The 24,121-nt window shown below is 46.5% G+C and overlaps 1 protein-coding gene across 4 annotated transcripts; it reads left to right on the forward strand.

Annotated features, from left to right (window-relative positions):
- On the forward strand, positions 1-24,121 carry Rab7b (RAB7B, member RAS oncogene family). 4 transcript variants are annotated; one of them, XM_076941135.1, is made up of 7 exons: positions 9-158; positions 845-1,043; positions 7,858-7,927; positions 8,643-8,769; positions 9,243-9,458; positions 15,136-15,261; positions 22,303-24,121. In XM_076941135.1, exons 2-7 carry the CDS (start codon positions 1,028-1,030, stop codon positions 22,378-22,380), a joined length of 633 nt encoding a protein of 210 aa, XP_076797250.1. In that variant the 5' UTR covers positions 9-158; positions 845-1,027; the 3' UTR covers positions 22,381-24,121. The 4 variants fall into 4 exon arrangements, with proteins under 4 accessions (XP_034369504.1, XP_034369503.1, XP_076797250.1 ...); XM_076941136.1 differs by lacking the exon at positions 845-1,043 and adding an exon at positions 7,453-7,582 and having other exon boundaries at positions 7,861-7,927; XM_034513613.2 differs by lacking the exon at positions 845-1,043 and having other exon boundaries at positions 1-158; positions 7,861-7,927.

Here is a 24,121-nt window from a genome sequence, read left to right on the forward strand (position 1 = left end):
CCTCTTTTGCAACTTTCCCAAGTCTGCACAGAAAGAGAGGAGGAAAACTCAGAGGGAAGTGGCCTCTCACCAAAACCGTTTACGTTCTCAATACTGGCCAGATTGAAACTGCCACTTGGGGAAGAGAGGCCCAGACCCAGAACTCCCACCTATGTGAGGTGAGTGCTGAAAGCCATGGCTGTAAGCAGTCTGTCCTTGCATGTGCCCACCAGTGCCAGAACTGTTGGGGTGCTGGTGAAGAAGAGTAGAGATCGGGTGTAGAAACAGGCTAAAAACCTGGCAGGTGCAGAGTTTTAATCCTGCCCAAAGACCCCTTCACTGCAGGAAGTTCCTGGGTGTGGTGAAGAAAGGACTTTCCTGTCAATCACAGGGAGCTGGGGCCCAGTTTGGGAACCTGCAAAGGCAGCAATACCGGACAGGACAGCAGCTCAAAGGAGGCTGTCATTATGCCTCTAGACCTGCAGGGCCTGGAAGAAACCAGAGCCTTCCAAGAGGGCTAGGTCCTAATGCATCTGGTGGCTCCTTGGTGCATGGGCAGGGTGCCTTCTGGGGGTGAAAATTTGGAAGCTATCAGAGAAAGATGAGTTCTCAAAATAAGAAAATATTCCTCTTGTTCTAATCCATAAGGAGAGCTACAGTGTAGGAGCTGATGAACAGAATTGGGCAGCTCTGGATTCTACTCTAAGCTGGTTACTAACTTAGTTTGTTGTTGTTTGGAGTGTGTGTGTGTATGTGGGGGGGTATGTGTCGTGTGAGTGATTGGCATGCATACTCACCATAGCATATTTGTGAAGGTCAGAGGACAGCTTTGTTGAGTCAATTTTCTCCTTCTACCCTTACACAGGTTCTGGCAAGTACCTTTACTTGCTGAGCCATCTTGCCAGCCCACCAACAAGTTTTGACTGAAGAATCCATTGGGCTATAATGGCATTTTGTAAAATGCAAGTGTTCTATAATTGCTAGGCATTGCGTATTGAAAAAAGAATTGCTTTGGGCTTATAGATCAGTCCCCCACTATGAAGATCTTATGGAGACAGTAGTTTGTGAGTATCCTTAGACATATAGTGTGTGCTTCTGCATAGCAGGAGTACACTACATGAGTGTGTGGATAGACAGACGCCTGGGTGGACGAATGAATGGATGCATGCGTACAAAGGACATGTGGATGGATTCTTCGTCACTCTTCAGAGACGCTCCTGTGTCTGCAACATCAGTCCCCATGCTTTGGGGACGGGGGCACAGCGAGATAAGAGGCACTGTCTAGGGTACAGGTAGTCTACTCGGAGAAGCAGGACAAACATCACCCCAAATAGCTTAAAGAACGAGAACAAGGAGCCTTCTGAAACCAGCACTGTGGGTGTGCTTTACAGAGGAAGCAGGTTTAGACCTGCAAGGATTGGGGTGGGTGCTGCCGACTGTCAAGTGATCCTGGGAGGCAGCAAAGCCTCCTGTGCCCCAAGAATCTCATTAAACAGAAAACCTTACACTCAGCCTGTACATCCACTGTTTGTTAGAATAAATAAAGTATGGGGTGCAAAGGGGAGAAGAGAAACCGTGGAGCAAGACAAGAAGCTGGGAAAGATTATATACTGGGCAGAGAAACTGTGCCTGCTGCAGAATTTTCAGCTGCCCCTGTTCACTGGTCTCCCTGACAACTTACATAGGATCTCATCCAGGACGAGTAAGGCAAGAGACTATGTGGGGTCCTGGCTGGAGTCAGTAGAATAGGGACGTGGGAAGGTGAAGGCTGCGCTCCTTAAGAATTCTTGTAGACTAGCCTCAGCCCCAAGAGCTCTGCAGCCATGGTCTTCCTTGCTTTTGTAGAGAAGCTACGGGTGGGGCCCAGCTCTGGTTTGCAAGTGCTGTGGGGCAGGAGCTAGAGAAGGGGTGGTCCTGTCTGGAGTCCTGCTCTGCGTGGGCTGGGCTGGCTGGGCAGGCCCAGCATTCCAAGCCTGCTGCTCACTGTTAAGTAACAGTGAAGATGACTCAGCCTTGCAGATACGGAGGATGCCTTGCTTCCCTCTTTGAAGCTCTGAGTCAGCCAGTGAAAAGAGGCCAAAAAGGGCATTGTAGCTACACCCAGCCGGGGGTAGAAAACATGGGAGGGAACCTCAGCTACTATCTGAGACCTGGGAGTAGTAGTCAAGAGAGCCCCGCTGCTGTCTGCTCCCAAACAAACTCCTTTAATCCTGGTACCAGGCTAGCCCAGGTCACTCTCTGACCCAACGATCAAGGCTAATTTAGATGTTAGACTCATCAAATGTTTACCCTTTTGGGGATCAGTGTAATAGGAGTCTTTGGTGGCTGCACACTTCCAGGGCACCTCTGGAAAGGGCATCAGGACAGCAGAAGGAACAGAGAAGTTACTAGGATCAGAAGAGGCAAATAAAACCCAAAGGAAAGACTTCAACCACCCCCTCCCCCACTCCCTCTCCCAGCGCCTGGTGTTACAGAGGAACTGAGCATTTCTTGTGGATGTCCCTAGGAGAAACCTGCCCCGCCCCCCGTGGAAGGAACAAGCACCCAGGGCATGTCTGGCTGCTTCAATGAGCCCAGTGCTTAGATCAAGTGACACTGAGGTCCTTCTCATACCATGCATACTCAACATTTGTAGCTTGAAATCCGCCCTAGTGGACATGTTTACATCATCAAAAATGGCAACCACTGCAAATCAGATCTCAGGACCTTCTCTACCAATCCCCGCCCCACAAAGATGTTGAACTCTTTTCTGGATCTTTCTCAACGTTGAGACCTTGTTATGCTATCATAATATGACACGTATGTATCATCTGCAGAGGAAGCCACAGTCATAAGTGATGCCTATTTTATCCAAGAGGGAACAGAGTGTTCAAAAAATAGTAGTACTCACAGCTCAATCTACAGATGGGTAGATTAGGGAAGAGAGAGGGCTCTCTGACCCCAAAAGTTACAGTCACTGCCTGGCATGAGGCAGCCTCTCCCCGCCACCCCAGTCATGGTGATTCATCCAAATAGGAAATCATATTCAGATGACTCTGGGCAGCCACGCAGTCACATATGCTTTGCAAAGAGAGGTTAAATCAGTGTAAGACTAGGGGGAGAGAGAAAGAGAGAGAGAGAGTCTTTTTTGATATTTTTAAATTACAGAAATAATTTAAGAATAAATTTTTAAAATATATACACTTAAGATGCAATGGGCACTCTTAGCCTCTCTCCTGCCTTTCCTCATCTCTTCTTAGATGGTATGTTCTATCTGTGCATTTCCAGGATACACATATGTAGGATTAAGCTTGGAGATATACTAAATAATCTGATGCTTGGAATCAATCACACCCTGTCAGATGCTTAGATTTGGGGGAGGGGGTAACTTAAATTATCAGTGCGTGTTTGTACTCCATCACCTCGTCCTTTTGAGATGGCCTTGTATTTCAGAATATCTATGGGCTGGTTGGCATTTGTGTAGAAAGTCTAGCATTAAAAGAGCCTATGAATTTGCGAGGGAGTGTGAACATGGGAAGGGTTGGAAGGAAGATATGGGGTAAGGGAGAAATGCTATAAATATAGTACACATATATAGAATTTTTAACTAATTTAATTTTTAAAAAAGAAAGTATGTTATTGGTGGAGATCCAGGTAGAGCAAATATGTGCTCTGATGGGGCCTCAAAGGGTCAAGCTACGTTAGTCTTATTCATCTCCACTTAATGGCATAGTCTTTTGGCACGGTGGCACACTTTTATGCTCCTAGATATTTGGGTGTCTGAAGCAGGGGATTGCTGCTTTGAGACCAGCCCAGGCAATGACATGAGACTCCACCTCAAAAAGGTGTGAAAGTGCGGCTCTGTGACAGAGTATTTGTCTAGCAGGCTCCAGGCTTCACTAATTTTTCTATTATTATAAAACAAATTGCCTAGTGTATTGGTACCCTGCTTGCACTCGTTATTTGTCTCATGGTTGTGACAACATGCTGATAAAGAAATGTAAGGAAATAGGGGCTCATTTAGACTCACGTTTGAGAGAGCAATCCATCGCGAATGGGAAAAGCATGGTAGCAGGAGCAAGGGACAGATGCTTACACTGCGTCTGCAGCCAGGAAGCAGAGAGGAGCATCCTGTGCTGTTTGCATTTATTTTATATAGTATTCAGCCTGGGATCCTAGACCATGGGATGGTGTGTCCATGTGTAGGGTGTATTTTTCCACCTCAATTACCTCAGTCTAGAAACTCACTCCTAGATGTGCACAGAGGTTTGTCTCCAAGGTGACTCTGGATCCTGTCAAACTGGTGGCAATCGGTATCAACCATCAATGCAGTCTATAGAGCTAGACCTGAATCTAAATCTCGGCTCCAACCCAGGCTCTCCCACTACAGGCTGTGTGTTGTTAGGAACCCCTAAATTAGCTCCTGCAAACTTCTAGTTCTTAGTGAAACAGAGACAGTAATGGTGCCAACCCTATAAATATTTTGTGTGCACTAAAATAACTAACACTCTAAAACCTTAACGCTCTTAAGACACCTCAATTTGTGCCAGTAAATATATCAAAACAATGCATCAAATACAATAGCACACTAATTCACTTAATGCACAAAATGTGCTATTATTTATTTGCATATCTTTAAAGCTCTCAGCAAAGTGCTCACCCAATAAATGTCAGCATGGTCCATTCCCTCTACCTCCACACGATGTGTCTACTGAGTGCAGGTCCTCACACACAGCTCCTGTTCAGCAACCCCGGGTCCCTCACTCTAATAGAACCTCTTTATCCCTCTGACTGCCTTTTCCCAGTCCACCTAAGGCTTTGTGGAACACACCAGATCTGAGCCCAGTGTCCTACATGTTCACGTCCACAGATACCAAGGCTCCCAATTCTGGCGATCAGAAGGCACCAGGACAAAGAAGAGCTTTTGCTGGCCTCCATCCTAGCACTAGCTCATCCATTTACTATACTGTGGTGTTGTGTGAGTTATGAGTGACTCCCCCTGGCCCCCAACACACACACACACACACACACACACACACACACACACACACACACACACACACCTTTTGATGGTAAGGATGGAAGCCTTGTTCAAGTTAGGCCAGCCCTGTAGTAATACTGAGCCATATCCCAGTGGGGTAACTGTTCTCTGAGCCCTGTTTGCACTCACCTCACAGCTGTAGAGAGAATAGCCAGCTGCACAGAGTGTGTGGTACAACCCATTGCAGGTGCTCAGCTGGTGCTGTCTCATCTTCTGCCTCCTTTTTGAAACTCAAAGTCCTTCTAAGATGATGTGGTAGTCTTTTAAGTTAAGTTGACACATTGTACCAAAGTGTTAGGAAACAGTGTTTCTTTACTCTCGGGGCCCTTCCAAAGAGATAAGTGATGCCCAGAGACCCACCCCTCCCAGAGACTTCTCAGCCACTTCTTGGTTGCTTGCCTTTGTGAGCAGCAACATTGTTGCAGTATACCAGGCCAGGTTAGTATTTTTAGTTCCCTGCCTCCACATCCCTGGGAGATGGAGAACTTTTGCTAAGTAGCTAAAAGAATGATGGATGGATGGATGGATGGATGGATGGATGGATGGATGGATGGGATGTGAGAGTCATAATCCACATCAATCTTACTTCCTCCCTAGAAGCAAATCAATCACCTTTCCCATAACTTCATCCCCAGGATTTTATTTCTTTCTCTCCTAGGAAATATCATCCCCCATACCACATGCCTCACTTTGTCAGGCCTGCCATGTTGTCAGCACCACTTTCTAGTGTTACCCAATCCCTGTTCCTTCTTCCCTGGTGTTTCCTAGGGAAAGTCCCTTGTGTTTCATCTTAGGTGCTCCCAGTGTCAAGTCCAGGACTTTCATACACTCTCTTTATGGGAAAGGGATACATTTGTTTATGCTCAGTAGAACCTATATTAATTAATTGGATTTATTTTACAATGTATACATTTTGTATTTCATGGGATCTCTGCATATGGTGCTTGCCCAGCATTTGCAAAGCCCTGGATTCAATCTCCAATACTGAAAAAAATAGTGCAATTATGAGATTAGTTGACACTTAGATGATCTTGCAGACTTAATTTAGCACCAACTTTTCACTCAGACCATAGATCATGAACTTTCCCCAACATATAATTTAAAAAACCCCAAATACTCTACTCCAATGACTACTAAGAAAGTTGTCATCATCATGTGTCCTAGCCTAAGTACCTGTCACTGTTGGGTATTTATAAGCAATACTGAAAGGATGGTCTTAGCAAATAAAAGTCTTTGCTCTCAACAACAGTGAGGAACAAGCAGACATGAGGAGGCCATGGCAAGGCCCTGGCTCTGGCTGCCCCCAAGGGTCATGTCTGGGTCCATGGTCCTATGGTAGCCAGGGTCTGTGTTGATGTTCCAGGCCTGTGTTATCACCAAAGGCCATGCAGATGCCTCCGGTGAAGACTGCCTGAGGCACCATGCTCACCTTACCCCTCACCTAGGCAGCACAATAAAGCTGACCCTGACATTAGGGGAGCTGATGAACAACCCCAAGGTCATGAGAGTGGAAGAGCTAGGCCCATGGCTGGCTTCAGTACTCAGAGAGCAGGCCTTGCACCTTCCCTGGGAAGTGCGGTAGAGCTGACCCTGGTAGTATGTTTGCAGATGAGCTGCCCCAAGGGAGTGAGCACAGGAGAGCTGACCCTGTCCCTTACTGGCTGTGGCATTGGGTGAACTAGTTGGAACAGTGCTGGAGAGCTTGCCCTGGTGGTTCTGGCACAGGAGAGTTGTCAGGATGACCAACTTACCTACCTCCCAGGCCCAGATCCAGGCCTTTGAGTTGGCCAACCCCAACATCCACCCCATCTATGATGTGCTGGAGCATGTGATAGGGCCAGTCCTGCAGATTTAAGTCTGCAGGATCTCTATAAACCAGGGCAACAACAGGATATCTGAGAGGAGTCCCTGTGAGGATCAAATACAGATAGCGTAGCAGAAGCCAGAGGCCTCAGAATAGACCAACGACAAGTTACAATGAACATTTGTAAGTAAAGACATGGGGACAAAAGGGTATACTGCAGGGCACACTGTGACATACTACATCTTCCATGATACCATTTTCTTTTTCGTTCTGTTTTCTTTTCTTTTTCAGGGTAGGTTGCAGGGACAGAGGGTGGATACAAAGGGGTGGGAGAGATGGGTGGAATTGGAGTGCACGATGTAAAATTCACAAAGAATCAATAAAATGTTGGAAAGGAAGAAAAAAGTATTTGCTCAAGTTTCTGGTGATTTCTGTAGAAAAATTGCTCGAAGTAGAGGTCAGAGCTATGTTGAGGCTCACCGCGCATGCCGCCAAGTAGCTTTCTAGTAACGTGTACTGATTTCACCCGCTCCCAGCTGCAGCAACAAGCCTATGATTGGCAAGTGCCACACACGTTGGCTGGGGGAGGGGTTCTTGTCCATTCAAAGCCTCCAGGCAGTCGGAACAATGAATCCCTTGTCCTGCCCAGCCCAGTCCCTCTCCCCACGCTGGCCTCCGTTCCTGGTTCTAGGCTGTGTCGTGTGAGGTCTCTGTTCAGATCTGTCCTGCCGTCTGGCACTCTGGGCTACCTCCTAGAGCAGGACTGGAAGAGCTGAAGGGTGAGTGAGTTGTCCATCTTGGAACTTTGGCAAGGGAAAGTCAAGGGAGGGGTGTACAGGGTGCTGAGACATGTGTGCACTTCAGGACTAGAGTCCCTAGCAAGATCCTGGTAAAGCAGAGGAGAACAGAGCTCACGGAATGCTAAATGCTACTGCTAAGGTGTAGTGGAAGACACTTGAAGGAGGGCTGCAGGGACTGCGTATGGGAGGGTCAGTCTCAGCGACAATGGCTACAAGCAAGACCGGCCAGTGTGAAGATGACTTCTGTTTCCCAGCAGGCCCTGAAGCCCTCATGAACCCCCGAAAGAAGGTGGACTTGAAACTCATCATTGTTGGTGCACTTGGGTAAGCCAACCCTGGCTGATAGGTGTTTGTGAGAGAAGAGCCTCACCTGGGAGTGTTAAGACTGTGCTCCAGGCTGTGCTCCCAACTCCAAGGGTCCCTGTCTGAGTCAGAGTGACAGCATAATTGTGTCTTCCATCAAGGAAGCAAGCTTAGCTGAGAGTAGCTAGCAAAAAGTTCTTGGGTCGGGTCCAGCTCTGTAGTAACTGGCTCTGTAGCCCTTCAGCATCTTGGTGTCCTCCCATGTCCTGCTACACCCAACCCAAATCTACACACTGTTGTGGGTACCTAACGTATCCCAGATTGCTCATTTTGGCTGGTTTCTGCTTCTAGAAACTATTTCATATCCTTTGCTCCCCAAAGGGTAGTCTCTAGACCATCGATACTAGAAATTCAGAATATGAGTAAGTCTCTGAGCAGCCCGAGCCCAACCTGAGGTTTGCACTGTTGTTCTTCTGTGTCTATTCCTACCAGGAGTAGCTCATGCATCAAATCTTAAACTAGAAAAAGGGAAAAAGAAAAAGAAAGAAAGAAAGAAAGAAAGAAAGAAAGAAAGAAAGAGAGAGAGAGAAAGAGAGACTTCAGTGCAAATGGGGATGGTAGTGTCCTGAGAATAGCATAGGTGTGTGTGTGTGTGTGTGTGTGTGTGTGTGTGTGTGTGTGTGTGTGTGTGTATTTATAAATATGTGTTTATACGTGTGTGGATATTTTTCCTCAGCGTAGGAAAGACCTCTCTCCTTCACCAATATGTACACCAAACATTTTTCGAAGAATACCAGACCACACTGGGGGCCAGCATCCTCTCCAAAATTATCATACTGGATGACACGACTTTGAAGCTACAGGTGAGCAGTGCCCTCTGCCTCTTTACTACACACACACCTGAAAGTCACCCACACACACAGCATCGTGTACTTAGAAGCTCAGAGGATCTGGAGAGAGATCAACAAAGTACATTGGCTAACCTGGGCTAACCCTAACTTCATTGGAGCACAGGCACACTCACTTGTTTATCTACTATAGCAGAAGTGAACAGTATAACTAGGGCAGATGATCTATAAAGCCCAAAATATATTTACTGTTGGGAGCTGGGCTAACAACCCCTACCCTGATAAACTAGGGAACTAGTGAGAGCTAAGAGCTGTGGTAGAGTTGGGGGTAGGGCAGGGTTACGAGTGCAGTGCCTGGGTGTGGAAGGGTATACTTATACCAGGATTTTCCCCATCCAGAAATGAAGGCTTTGGCATGATACAACCTTGCTGGGCTTCCCTTCAGCCACTTACCAGAGCCCTGTGGGGCACTGCTTTTCCCCCTCCAGATCTGGGACACAGGTGGTCAAGAGCGGTTCCGCTCAATGGTATCAACATTCTACAAAGGTTCCGATGGCTGTATCCTGGCGTTTGATGTTACTGATCCAGAGTCCTTTGAAGCCCTGGATATCTGGAGGGATGATGTCCTGGCAAAGATCATTCCTATGGAACAGTCCTATCCCATGGTGGTGCTGGGGAACAAAATCGATCTGGAAGATAGGAAGGTACTGTTCATTCATTCATTCATTCATTCACTCAACAAACTCTATGTAACAACTGTATACCTCATGTTGTGTTGGGTCTCACATACAGTGCTGACAGAGTCCTTGCCTCAAGAAATCTACAGTCTAATAGTGACAATTACGATACAACGTGGTAAGTGCAATGATAGTTATATACTTTGGAGATTTGGAGATCACAATGAAAGGCCATCTAAGTCCAGAGTAGAGAGCTAGCTTCCTAGAAGAACTGGGCTCTAGGCTATAGAAGCAGTGTGTTCTGAACTGAAAACATGAGTACAGGAAGCTGGAGAGTTAAGACCTCAGAGGAGCCAGGAGTCAGATCTTGGTGGAATTTGATTTCATCTTCAAACAGTATTTTTGCCTGGAGTCACGCAGGTATCTAAAGGTATGAATTCTTTGATCTACAAGTTTACTAGGCAACTAATCATTTTTCACTAAGTTATGCATACCCAGGGTAGCCAATGAACCCTTTGATAACTAGTCTACCCCATGACTGCAGTGGCCATCCACTTGTGTAGGTCATAGCCACCACAGGATTGTTGAATGGTAAGTTATTTAACTTGCTAGCAGAAAAGGAACAGCGACTGTCTTGGTTTGTAAAGCATAGCATGAAGGTACTTTGTACTGTTTGAAGCCCGAATAATACCCAAAGGAGCTGTTAGAACCACATTCTCTCAGTATTTCTCATGGAAAACCATGATGGGAGACAGAGTCATTGCATCTGAACTGTTTTCACAGTTCTTCAAACAGAAAACCTCAGGAGAACTGACCCAGAACTTAGCACCATGAAGTATGTGGTGGGAGACAGAAGGCGTGCTTCCAGCTGCTTCCACCTGCAAAGAGACAAGATCCTTGTTCAGAGAGGACATCTTTAGTCTGGGTGTCTAGAATCTGAGAAGCATGGAAAATAATCTCAAGCAGCTAGGGAACCTGCAAGTTTTGGGATATCTAAGAACAAAACTTCAGGAGAGAAGTGGGTTCTGAAAACATGTCTTCAGTTCTGTGTGGTCAGTTCAGGTTGGAGACTCTATCAGTCAGACATCCTGTCTCAGACAGTAATCCAAGTCTCTGTTTCTTTCCTCACTGGGCCAGCTGCAGTGGCAGCTTCATTGTTAGCTTTCCAAGTCCTCAATCCCCACCTGCTTAGGTCAGATAGGAGCTCTGGGGTAGAGTCCTGTCTGGAGTGAGGCAGGAAGTAAGAAGGAGAAGTGATCTGGGAGTGGGATAGTTCTTGTTTTGTGGGTCTCTCATGATGTAGCTTTATGTTCTTGGGCCTGGCATGTGAGGTAAAGTTCCTCTTCTGGGAGCCTTCAGACTCCCTAAGTGGGTGACATTTCATTGAGCTCAATGGTACACATTGTGCACGCTCCTGTTTTCTTACTGCAGCTCCAATCAGTCTTTTTAGGGGCTCCAACCTTGCTGTTCCTCTATGGAACACATTCATGCCTTCTGACCATGTTCTAAGGAGCCAGTTCTCTCTCCACCTCATGATCTTTCACCTTAGAGCCCTCAGGAATATGCAGACCCCAGCCTTTCATGTCCACCAAGATCCAGAGGCCGTATGTTAGCAACCCACCTCAAGGCTCTCTTCAGACTCCCATGGGAGGTCGGAGTAACTATATTTACAACACCGCTTTCTCCAAGGAATCTTACCTAGTCCTTCCTTCCAAGCCTTTTTTTGTTCGTGCTGTGGGCATTGGTGTTATCAGAGACTCTTCATCATGAGCCCCTGGAAATACACATGATCTTATGGCCACCCCACTGCACACCCGAAGTCTATCAGATTACAATACTGAGAGCCAACACCCACCTTAACAGCTCCTTTCATACGCCTGTGTGTCGAGTTGAGGGAGTGCAAGAGAGGGAGGCAAGTTTTCTCAATTAAGTAAGAGGTACCACCCTCCAGTGAGGAAAGAAGTCAAAAAGGAGGCTTAAGAATCTTGGTAAAGCTTGGCTATTTAGAACCTCTCTAGCTTTTATAGATTCCAAATTATAATACAATTTAGGGTTGGATTCGGATTACTTGGGTAATTAAATCCAAACACCAGAGGGTGAGCTGGTGGAAGACAAGGACAAGAATGGACAAAACATGAAGGGCTCAGCTGAAGGAGGAGGCTGTGAGCTTGAGGTAGCATCTGTGGAGTGTGTTTCAACAGCCCTGCTAGGGTACATGCTAGTACATGTAGGGACCTGGGACCGAAGCTTTTCCAAGCAAGAGAATCAAAGGGTGGGAGGGCTCTGAGGAAACCTAAGAAATGGGGCGGGGCAGTTGGAGCATCAGACATTAGAGAGCAGGGCAGGATGGGTGTGCAGAAGCTGAACAGAGAGGAAAACTGTGGTCGAAGAGAGGAAGGCCAGTTTTGTGTTTGGATCTGATTCTGTGGAGAAGGTGGAAAAGTGGCGAGGTTGATAACAGCAAAACTGGCCAAGCCAGCTCAGTCAGTCAACAGGTTCTCCAACGCAGGAGTGAGGAGTAAAAGAAAAGAGATAATTAGACAATATGGCAGCACGACCCCAGCCAGTTCTGAAGCTGAAGGCTGAGGCAGGTTTATTTTTTTTCCCAATTTGCTTTTAAACCACTTTAATTACATGTAAGTATTTAGGTCAGTTCCAGGTTGAGGAACTATCAATACAATAAATGCAGATAGTCAAGGAACAAGCAAGACAATAAGCACAAATAGTCAAAGAACAAGCAAGGCAATAAGCAAAGTCCTGTGATCACTCCCATGATCACTCTCATGAGTGATCTGTTTCTAAGGGCTCATCAAGATGACAAAAATATCTGAGCCTCCTTCCCTGTCCTAGCCCACAGTCATATTCATGCCTGAGGCCTACTTCTTTCTTCTAGCCTAAGACTTAGATTCCAGACTGAAATTACTTTTCTTTTTTTTTGTTTGTTTGTTTGTTTGTTTGTTTTTTGTTTTTGTTTTTTGTTGTTGTTGTTTTTCAAGACAGGGTTTCTCTGTGTAGCCCTGGCTGTCCTGGAACTCACTCTGTAGATCAGGCTGGCCTCGAACTCAGAAATCCGCCTGCCTCTGCCTCCCAAGTGCTAGGATTAAAGGCATGCGCCACCACTGCCCGGCTGAAATTACTTTTCTGTTTTAGCCTAAAATTCGATTCCTGCCTGAATTTACATCCTTGTCTGTCAAGGCCCAAAGTCAGATTCCTGCCTAAAGCCCATTTCCTTGTCCTTGGCCAATGTCAGATTCCTACCAAGCAGCTCCAAAAGCTCTCCACACAAAACATTCTGTCTACTTTGAGTAGTGGCAGCCTTGTGCTGATAGAAGAAGCAGATTGCAAATGTTCAATGACTGATGGACGCCTGGCTGGATGTAGAGTAAGTGATGGCTCATAGGATAGGTCTGAGCCAATCGCCATGGTGGGGGGTGGGGGGAGCTTTGCTTTAGAGAAGAATAAGGGACTGGAAGAAGTAATGAGGCACCAGGCAAGCCAAACCCTCCGTCATCTGTGGAGAGGCAGATGTGGGAATGGCCACAATGGAGATGGTAAAAGGGGGATAGAGACCCAGGGAAAAGCCACGGGCACCAAATAGGGCAGACAAAAGAGGGTTTGGGGAAGATAAAGGAAGTCTGTCTGTCTGTCAGCAAGGAAGGCCCAGAGGGAGGGTTTGGAGGGAGATGGCCTAGTAGGAAGCTGAACAATATTGAAATGAGTTCAGAGAAGCGTGGGGGAGGAAGTGGGAAGTGAATGAAGAGAGACTTAACACAATATGGATATTGTTAAAGCCAAGAACTGAGCAGGGCAGCGCCTGCCCTCAGTTCGCTTCACTCTGGTGCTGACTTAGCAAAGAGTTTGTCAACCGCTGGTTGGGATGAGAGAAATGAAGAATAGTCAAATGACAGTATCGAGGAAGCTTGCAGTCACTGGCACAGAGCTGAGGGGGCAGGCACTGTTCCTTTCTGTACCCTGGCTGAGCCGGCCACTCATGGTACAGCATGCTCCCTGCATGCCTTGGGTCCACTCCAACCTCTTCTCTTCCATGGCAACCAAAAGATGGGTTTCCCTAGACTATTTGAGAATTAAGGGAAATGTTGTAATAGTATCCTTCTTAGTATCACTAAAGGCCTGGTAGTTTTTCCTAATTAATTAAAGGAATGTAATTATTTAAAAGTATTTTGCTAGATTTGGGGAGGAGGAAATTTTGAACCCAAGTAGTGATGACAGTCACTCTAGAGCAGGCATATACATAATGCCCTAAGTTATATGCTTAAATGAGACTACACTGGTAACTTTTATGTGGTGTGTATTTTACTATGAGAAATATGCACATATATATACCAACACATGCATATAGCCAGAAAGATTTTAAAGAAATTACAGGCTCACATTTGTTTGAAAACTCCTCCTGCAGAAGCCAACAGTGAGAAAATCTTAGCTCATGAGAAAGGGACTGTAACTTTTGAGCTGCAAGGAATTTATTCTCAGGAGCTTTAATGCTTTGCTCCAAGCCCAGGGGGTGAGTTCTGACCTACAACCAACTGGAATCAGAATGGTGTTTTCTAAAATAGTTTTTGTTATTCTTAGAGGTTTACTAAGTAGTTTCAGATAAGTTAATTCTTTGAAAGCTTTTTTAAATTTTATTTTTATTTTATTTATTTATTTATTTATTTATGTTGTTGTTGTTGTTGTTGTTGTTGTTGTTGTTTTCTTTTGGTTTTTCAAGACAGGGTTTCTCTGTGTAGCCCTGGCTGTCCTGGAACTCACTCTATAGACCAGGCTGACCTCGAACTCAGAAATCTGCCTGCCTCTGCCTCCCAAGTGCTGGGATTAAAGGCGTGTGCCACCACTGCCTGGTGAAAGCTTTATTTTTATTTTATGTATATGAATACTTTGCTTAGATGCATCTAAGTGCACCATATGGATGCAGTGCCTGAAGAGGCCAGAAGAGGGCATAGGATCCCCTGGAACTAGAGTTATTGTCAATAACTGGGCTGCCATGTGGGTGCTAGGAACCAAATACAGATCTGAAAGAGCATGGGTGGTGGTGGGGGGAGTCAAAACATGAGGGTGGCCTCACTTTCTGACAAACTACTCTCAGTCCCACAAAAGAAAGACTTAATCCCTTGGGTGCTGATCCTTTTTATCCTTTCTTCTTAAAATGAATGTGCATGTGTAGGAGACAGGCATTTGTGCATGTGTGCATGTGTAGGAGACAGGCATTTGTGCATGTGTGGAGGAAGGAGTATATGCCAATGCATGTGCAGAGGCCAAGGAGGCCATTAGCTGTCTTGCTCTATCATGGGTGTCCTTATTCCCTTGAGACAAGAGTCCGTCATTATTCCCAAAGCTTGCCATTTCCGTAAAGCTGACTGGCCAGTGACCTCTCAGGATTCACCTGTCTCTGGCCCACAGCACTGGGCATCTATGGCTGTACCCAGCTTTTATGTGGGTGTTAGGGATTTGAACTCAGGCCCTCATACTTAGGCAGCGAATGCTCTTACCCCCTGAGCTCTCTTCCTAATCCCATGTTAGTCCTTGACCTTAGCTCTCTTTGAGGCCTCACCTCCTTTGCTCTTAGCACTGTCACAGTGAAGAGCAATTTCAACACGAGGGAACAAACCACACCAAAGCTGCAGCAATGACAGTGGCCGTGGTAGGTAACATCGATACAGAAACAGTGATCATTTCTCTCCCTCAGGTGCCCCAGGAGGTGGCCCTCGGATGGTGTAAAGAGAAGGATATGCCATACTTTGAAGTTAGTGCGAAGAATGACATCAATGTGGTACAAGCCTTTGAGGTTCTGGCCAGCCGGGCTCTGTTGAGGGTGAGTGATGCGGTAGTGGAACTAGTCAGAACTGCCCTAGACAGGATCCTCAGGATCTTCCAAAGAAGAAAATATGGGTGTAGCTAAGGGCATGGAGGGGATGGGAGTATTCATCTTATTCAGTAATTCTGGCTTAGCAATTCTGGTGCCACAGATGCCAGAGGCGTAAGTATCTGGGAGTAAGTAGTTAGTTGGTTTTGTAGTTTGGCCAGCCACCACAAGTTATTGATTAATGTTGGTCATAGGTGCTGTAGTAGAGAGAGAAGCTCACCAAGATGCTAAGGCTTCACTTTCCGAAGGGGCAGAGGGTTGTAGCATCTTGGAGAAGACCTGAACACTCAGCTAGCTCACGCCAACTACTTTATTGAAACATCATACAAGGTTAATTGGGGCTGGGAAAAGTTCTAGCTACCAAAGTTATCTTGCTGTTTACTGCTCATGAGAACAGACAACCCACATAAATCTCAGTCCCTTTTGACCATGGCTAGATGTAATCAAAAGTAAGAACTCTGGGTTTGCCAGGAGTGTCTTAGGACCAAGATTAGTAAATCTGTAAGCTCTCACATAGCACCAAATGTAGACCTTGCGCAGAGAGAGAAAGAGAACACTTCTTCAAGGATCAGACAGTCTAATAACAATTTCTCAGTCTCTACTGATTGATCCAAACATAGCAAACACTTTGCTGAAACATTTCACTTAAAGCCAGACATAAAGGTTTTACAATACACATCATTACATTTCCCCCACCCCCCTTTTTAAAGAAGACTTGGTAGGGATGATAATTATCATTGGAGAATTATGAAGCTATACAGTAAATATGGCCTTTTGTCTATCTAGTCGTCTAACATTTTATGCAAATAAATAGACATATATTCCAAAGCCAGTAAAGTTATCACCACAAAGAAAATTATAAAAATCACAAGAGCAATGATTCATGGGATGGAATGAAGCTACAACATCTGCAAGATATTCTATAACATCCATGCCTGTGAGGGCAGCTACTTTGAAAATGTTTCTATAGTTTCTTGCTGCAAATCATAACTCATTTGAGAAGAGTTAGGATGACCTAACAAATGCAGTATAAGCTTCTGCCAATCATATTTATTATCATTGGATCTTAAAGGCGTAATACAATAAGAAGTAACGTTCCAACAACGTTTTAATTTCATATGTTCCCTTAATAGTTCTAATAGTTCAATACAGCTATGTCATCAACTGTTTCTCTATCTTACATTGTTGAGTGCAAAGTTCTTGAGAATGCATACGCCAGTCTTTAACAGATTGAGCAGTTTGTTCTTCTTTATGAAGAACAACTCTAGCTGTGGTAGCTAATGTGACGATTCCTAGGACCACGGCTATTATCATTCCCATGATCCATTGCATTCTTCTTAATACTCTTTCAGCAAGCTTTCGCACCGGCATCATCACAGGTAAGTCTTGCCATGGTCTCGACAATCTCACTGGCTTGCTGGTCTTGCTCTCAGAATATATACACTTTCAAAAGGAAAGACATACTAGAATTGACACAGGTATGAAGGTTACAGCATGTACATATGGTGCTATAATTGTCAGGGTGCTTTTGCACAGTTCCTTTCAGTAACACCTTATGGAGTATCTAAAAACCTCAGTCCTGTACCTGACCCTGGAGATTCTAATTCAGTGGGGATTTCAGAAGTGATCTCTAGGCCAGTCCTCATTGTGGGATAAAAGTCTCTTGAGACCAAGCATTTATTTAGTCAAGTGGAGCCTTCAGCCTACAGGAGTTGCTGACAGCCTCTCATCAGAAAGAGAAATAGATCCGGGTGTTTCAATGTGATGGCTTTAAAAGCTTGCACAGAGTGTGGCATGTGTACCAGACACTGTACAGACAGCAAGGGACCATCAGACTCAGAAGGAAGAAGAGAAGAACATGGGTGATCACAATGAGACTTTTGCATGACAAGAGTAGACTTGGTGGTGGCGTCCAGGGAAGGGGCACAGTGACAGCCCATGTGGTGGGCATGGTCACTGAAGGCTGCCTAGAAACAATTGTGGGTTTTGCTTTTGTATGTTTGGTTTGGTTTTGTTGAAACAAGGTCTCATTATGCAGACCAGGCTAAACTTTAATTCACACTAACCCTGCCTCTACCTCTACCGTGTGGAGGGTCACAAGTGTGTGCCACTGTGCCCAGCTAACGGCAGAGTTTTAACGTTCCAACGTGGAATTTGAAAGTTTGGCACAAGCTGGGATTCATGTTTACCTTATTTTGCCACCTTGAACTAAGCGCAGCCTCTTAGAGAAGTGGGGCAGGCATAGTGGCACACTCCTTTAATAGCAGTATTAATATCCAATAGCAGAGGCAGTCAGATCTCTGTGAGTTCAAGGCCAGCCTTGTCTACATGGTATGTTCCAAGATAGTCAGAGCTACATAGAGAGACCCTGTCTCAAAAAAAACAAAAGGTCACCATTGTCAGAGCAAAGATTTTCAATGGAGAAAATGAACAAGGGGTGCTTAGGAGATTAGAGGCATCCTGTAGGTAGAAATGGCTGCCCTCATTGTACATGATTTGCTAGCTTGTATGACCCATGTTGTCCTGAAGAGAATGCCTCAAGACCCTGTTGGTAAAGTCAGGCAGCTTTTGCCTCCAGCAGCTGCACAGGGGACAGTTAAGAACTTTCTCTGTTCACATGGCCCAGCCTGGTCCTCAGGCCAGTCTTCAGCCCTCACTGCTTCCTGTGAAAGAACAGCAGAGAGTACCTGTCTTAGTGTATGGTCTGTAAGCATGGCTTTGCCACACAGTCAGGAAAGCTGGCTCCCAACCTGCAGGTGAGCAAGCCTGTACCATTAGCCAAGACATCTTATCACAACTGACCAAGATTATGTGGTGCAACTATTGCCAAACTCTTGGCTGCATGGAATTCTGCCAGTGTGTGTGCGTGCTCCTCATCTGTCCTTTCAGAGGAGTGTCCTTCCCTTCCTATTAAATTGGAGTTAAAGTATGGCCTTCCTACTACGTCACTTTCATCATATATAGCCATTAGCAGGTAGCAACTGTCTTCTTGTTCTTGTTAAAATTTTTTCTCTGCAGTAAAGGAGCTGGGCGACCTCATCACAGTTCCTGATATTCCTGCAGGAAACTGAGCTGAGGTCTGGAGGTCATAGGTACTGTGGCTGCAGACAGACTGACCTGGGTAAAGTTCTGTCCTGGTACTTTCAGATGCATACCTGTCAAAACATACAACTGATCTGAGCCTCAGCTTCTTCATCTATAAAATGAAAACAATCTCATCCCATAACCACTTCCTGAGCTGTCATGAGGGGGCTCAAATTAGGGGTCTCATTGCATGCAGGCTCGGGAGTGTTGAAGTCAAGCCCTGGTTCTTCCTCCCAGCCCCATGCTCCCAAAAATAAGAGTCAGGACCAAAATATATTTACAAATACCTTAGCCATATAGCTAGACTCTTCTCTGGCTAGATATAACCTAAAATATCCCGTTTATTCTAGCCTACATTCTGCCGCACGGCTGGTTACCTGTGTTCAGGTACCATGCGTACATCTCATCACATCTTCTCAGTGATTCCCCAGCCTGATTCTATCCCAGAATCCTTTTTGCTTCCCAGATGTCCCACCTTTATTTCCTGCCTAAGCCATAGGCCATTGGCTTTTTAATTGACAGGTGTTGCATCATATACAATATGCAGAATATTCTCTCTACACATGACTGTGACACATGAGGACAATAGAATGAAGCAGGAGCCTGTGGTGAAGGTGGGGTGATTCAGGCTATTGGAGGCAAGGGGAACAAGGTGGCCATATTGCAGAAGCGGAGTGTTTGGAAAGTGCAGATAGATACGGTGGGTCTTTGGAGATGTGGGGAGGAAGGAAAGAAGGGCAGAGATCCAGTGACCCAGGCTTCAATTCATGGGGCTCATGCAAGAAGCCAGCTATGAGTTTAGTTTATGAGAGAAGGAAATGCAGCGTTGAAGAAGATGAGGTGAGGGGACATGTGGGTGGTAAAGCCAGCAAGGCCTCTCAGGCTATGGCCACAGGAGATAGCCTCAACACTGAAGAGCCAGGACTTCCAGCAGGTGGCGCTGTGGTGTCCATTGTATTCAGGCGCCAGCCCAGGACTCAAGTGCCCCAATAGAGCACATCTTTTAGCAGTATATACGTATTCAGAAAATTAGAAATTTCACACCAACAAGTTACAGAGCGGAACATAAGATCCACATGGATTTTCATAAACATCTTTACATGTTTGCAAACATAGTTTGACATTCCCGCTAATGACCTGGCCATTATCATCATCATCATCATCATCATCATCATCATCATCATCATCAAATATTTTTTTAATGTCTAGTCGTTATCCCCCTCGAGGTCTGCCCTCTGACTGTTCCTCATCCCATTCCTCCTCCCCCATCTCCAAGAAGCTGTCCCCGCCACACACACACACACACCCCCCACCTCACCAAACCTCCCCACTCTCTGGGGCCTCAAGTATCTTGAGGATTTTGGTGTGTCTTCTCTCAATGAGGCCAGACCAGGTAGTCCTCTGCTGTGTGTGTGTTGGGGGCCTCAGAACAGCTGCCTGTGTCCTGGCCCTTCTTAGAGAGGTCATGTGCTCCTTCACACCAACCCTGAAGCTCCAAGGAGGTAATCAGAGAGTTGCCACTGCAGGAAGGAGGGAGCTGCAGGCTGGGGAGGAGTTAGGACTCAGCAGAATCCTGTCTCTGCCTCTACTCACTGTGTGTGACTTTACACAAGTCACGTGCCTTTCTAAGCTGCCCTAGCTGAGCAGCATCAACAGCATCGTATGGGATTTTTTTGGTGAGGATTTTATATAACACTGTACAGAGAAGGCATCTAATTGAAGATGGCTGCTGGGAAGGGGAGCCATGCATACGGCGAGCTGCATGCTGCAGAGTGGGTGGCGTCACTGGGTGACCAAGAGGCTGCCCAGCCAACGAGGACATCAAACTGGGATATGGGGACATTCCTGGAGCTCCTGTGAGGGCAGACTTCTGTGATTCTTCCTATTTAAATCTGCATCTTAATTTTAAATTCTAATAATTCATAGGTATTTGCTGAGGGATGGTCAATGCCCATCATATGAGGTATCTAAGGGCAGCTGATGCTCTGCTGGCCTAAGACTCTGTAAGGGAGGTCTGAGAAATGCTTTGGGAAGGAAGACTGGCTCTTGGGTGTCTTTGGGGACCATTATTATCAGAGTGTGGCAAGTCAGACCTGATATCTGAAACAATTCCTGAGGTCAGATTCATGATCACGTTTGGCTGGCAATTACCAGCTGGGAGCCTGACCTGGACCTAGGTGCTGTGGATAAGATAAAAGCCAGAGGCATGTCCCTGTCCCTGGAGTATCTATGAAAAGGTAACTTGAGACAGGCCACAATGTACAGTTCTGTCTAGCATGCAGGAGGTCTGTGTTCAAACCAGTGTAGCACATCTGTGGGCACACAGAGTTGGTGCACACATGTTCCCACACTTGCTCCTACATACAACATTATGTGGATGGAGCACTATGAGGATGGAACACTGTGTGGATGGAGCACTGTGAGGATGGCTCATTGTGAGGATGGAGCATTGTGAGGATGGAGCACTGTGATGGAGCACTGTGAGGATGGCTCACTGTGAGGATGGAGCACTGTGAGGATGGCTCACTGTGAGGATGGAGCACTGTGAGGATGGAGCACTGTGAGGATGGTACACTGTGAGGATGGAGCATTGTGATGGAGCACTGTGTGGATGGAGCACTGTGAGGATGGAGCACTGTGTGGATGGAGCACTGTGTGGATGGAGCACTGTGAGGATGGAGCACTGTGAGGATGGAGCACTGTGAGGATGGCTCACTGTGTGGATGGAGCACTGTGAGGAATGGAGCACTGTGAGGATGGAGCACTGTGAGGATGGCTCACTGTGAGGATGGAGCACTGTGTGGATGGAGCACTGTGAGGATGGAGCACTGTGAGGGATGGAGCACTGTGAGGATGGAGCACTGTGAGGATGGAGCACTGTACTGTACCTCTGGGACCAGCAAAAGCCATAGCAGGAAAGGACCTGGTACCTTTAGAAGAAACCTTTTTGGGTAGAGAGATGGCTTGGTGGTTAACAGCACTTTCTGCTCTTCTAGAGGATCCATGTTTGATTCCTAGTGCCCATGTTAAGTCAGTCTCAAGCAACTGCAGCTCTAGGTCCAGGGGATCTGACCCCCCTGACCTCTACGGTCTTTGAGAACCATTGCTCCTGTGCACATACATACCCACATGTAGACTCACACCACTACACATAAAATAAAGCCAGAAGCAGCAACAGCTACCTTTCTATCTGTGCAACCCATGACCTTATCACCTATAACCCTAACACCCAGGCAGAGGCAGGGAGACTGAGATTTCCAACAGATGGGGAGACCCTGTCTTTTAAAAAGGAAAGAAACAAAGAAAGAAATTTATGGCCTTGAAGAACTCCTGGCCTTCCCTGGAGCTAAGGGATGAGGGATCTTAGAAGGGGCTTGTTAGATGGAGAGGGGCATCTTTGGCTGTTTGCTGTAACTGGAGCCTAGATCATTGATGGAGGGGAAGAAAGGTGGCATGGAGATGGAGACGCTGAGGGACAGAGTGCCAGCTGGGCTCCCTCAGACACCCAGCAAGAAGAGCAGGAAAGACCTGGGTACAGAGAATGTTGGGGGTATTGAAATGTTTGTTGGACAAGTACCCTTCAAGGATGAGGGGTTATCTGTCATCTCTGCCTGAGCCCAAATGTCACCTTAGCTGTCCCCTCTGGGGAATGGGAAGTTATGAGACCTGGCTGGAAGTCAGGCCTGAGCTCCTAAAACCCTACCACTGAAATATTCTGGACTCCTGGGAAGAGGTCCGGCAGAGAGGGAAAGGGAGAGAAGGTAGGAAGGCAGGGGCTTCCCTTATGGTTCTCAGTTTCCCAACAATATCACAGAAAAAAAAAAGAATGCCCAGCAACCAGGCCCATTGACTACCAGGGCCCTTTAGACCTCAGGCTATGAATGCTGACTCCTCTCTCCTCCCCAGTACCAAGGCACTGCAGAGAATCACCTTGCAGATTCCATCAAGCTCTCTCCAGGCCAGCCAAGGAGCAGATGCTGCTGATACTGGACTCCCTCCAGACTCCTGATGACAGCTATGCAGGCCACCCACTCCAAGCTCAATCCCACCAGCCGGTACTCAGCTAGGAAGCTGAGCCACTGCAGCCGGAGAGAAGATGTCACAGGCAAATCCTGGCCCCAGAGCAATCAGTCTTGATGACTCAAGCTCTTCTTTCTCCCCTCCCCCAACACAGTCCTGCTCATCTCTGCAGACAAGCTGCTCCCTTCAGCACTGCGGACCTACAGCTTTGGATGGAGATGCAACTCTGATTCCCTCAGCAGCCAGGACATGAACCACTCCTGAGAGGCAGAAGCCTACAGCTTCCGAGACATCCCACAGCTTCTTCCAGGGAAAGCTAAGGGTGCAAGACAAAAGCAGTTGTTCCTGCTTCCGGGGTGCTCAAACGGCTCCCCAAACTGACCAGGCCTCAGTGTGCCCTCTGCCAAATGAGAGTTCCCAAGGTTCCCCATATCTCACATTTGATTTGAGGACCATAAGCTCCATTTAAATCCCACATGCTGGCGTGGACACACATGCTCACTCCTTCAGTGAGTATTTTTGATACCTTCTATGTACATTGCACTGAAATCTGGTCACATACAAAACAGACATGATTCCTTCACTCCCAGAGGCACGTCTGGAGAGAGAGAGCCAGCAGACAGGAGCTGGACAGAGGACAGCAACAAGGTGCTGTTTCAGACAAAGGGACCAAGAGGGCTTTCCTGTAACGGTGACAGTTGGGTTGACAGCCACAATATGAGCTACAGGAAGAGTGTGTCAGGAGAGTGAGCAGCAAGGCCAAGGCCCTGAGGCAATGGACAACGTGCTGCATTCCACGTGAAAGGTCTTTCCCTGAGGTCTCAGAGCTGCTTCTCAGAAAAAAAAGGCCAGGGATATCCTAACCCCAGGAGGTACCTTGATCATTTGGTAACTGACCACCAGGGGGCAGAAGTGTCATCTGCTTCCAGGCTGAGGTGTTCTGGGGACACTTGAAAAGCTGGTGTTTCTTTCTGTCAAGAAAATGGTTGAAACTTGTTCCCAGGCTGTAGGAATGTCGAACCTGGCTAGTTGGGTTAAAAAAAATTTTTTAAATGTCCCGGGCAAAAACTTCAGGATCCTTGATTCAGGTAACAAATGAAAATCAGAGACAGATCCCAGAGCAAGGTACTTGGAGAGTTATAGATTCTGTGCCCTGTACATTTCAAAGCTAGAACCTATTTTTAATTCTGGTTTCACACAACACAGATAGGGTGGCCCATTCTGGTAGGTAGACAGAATGTACTTTCAGGATCTTCAATGGTCGGGTTCATACCTCATGCCTTTCACAGACACTCCTGTCTCCACAGAAGTCTTCTAACCTGAGTTCCAAGCAGGTCAGAGGTATTAATCTCTAGAAAACAACTGACTCCAAAGATCTCACTGAGAGGCCGTCGGTCAGGGGTCACTAACCAGGAGACCTGGGGACCCTGTCTGCCCCCTCCTAGCTCTGAAGTATAAAGCAATTCACCATGGACAGCAATCACAGACAGTGAGCTCTGTGTCCTTCAGAGATGAACGCTGTGCCCCTGTCACACACGGGTGTGACTCTCCTGGAAGTCAGACTGTGGAGAGATGTGTGGTGTGCAGGGGTACCCATTCAGCGTCACAATGAACATAAGGACCATATCTAAGGGTACACGACAAATAGTGTTTCCTTTGTCAACTGTGGAGTAAATCCTAAGAATAAATAGCTTACAACTTTCAA

Source organism: Arvicanthis niloticus, chromosome 10 (genome assembly GCF_011762505.2).
Source record: "Arvicanthis niloticus isolate mArvNil1 chromosome 10, mArvNil1.pat.X, whole genome shotgun sequence".
Lineage (NCBI taxonomy): Eukaryota > Metazoa > Chordata > Mammalia > Rodentia > Muridae > Arvicanthis > Arvicanthis niloticus.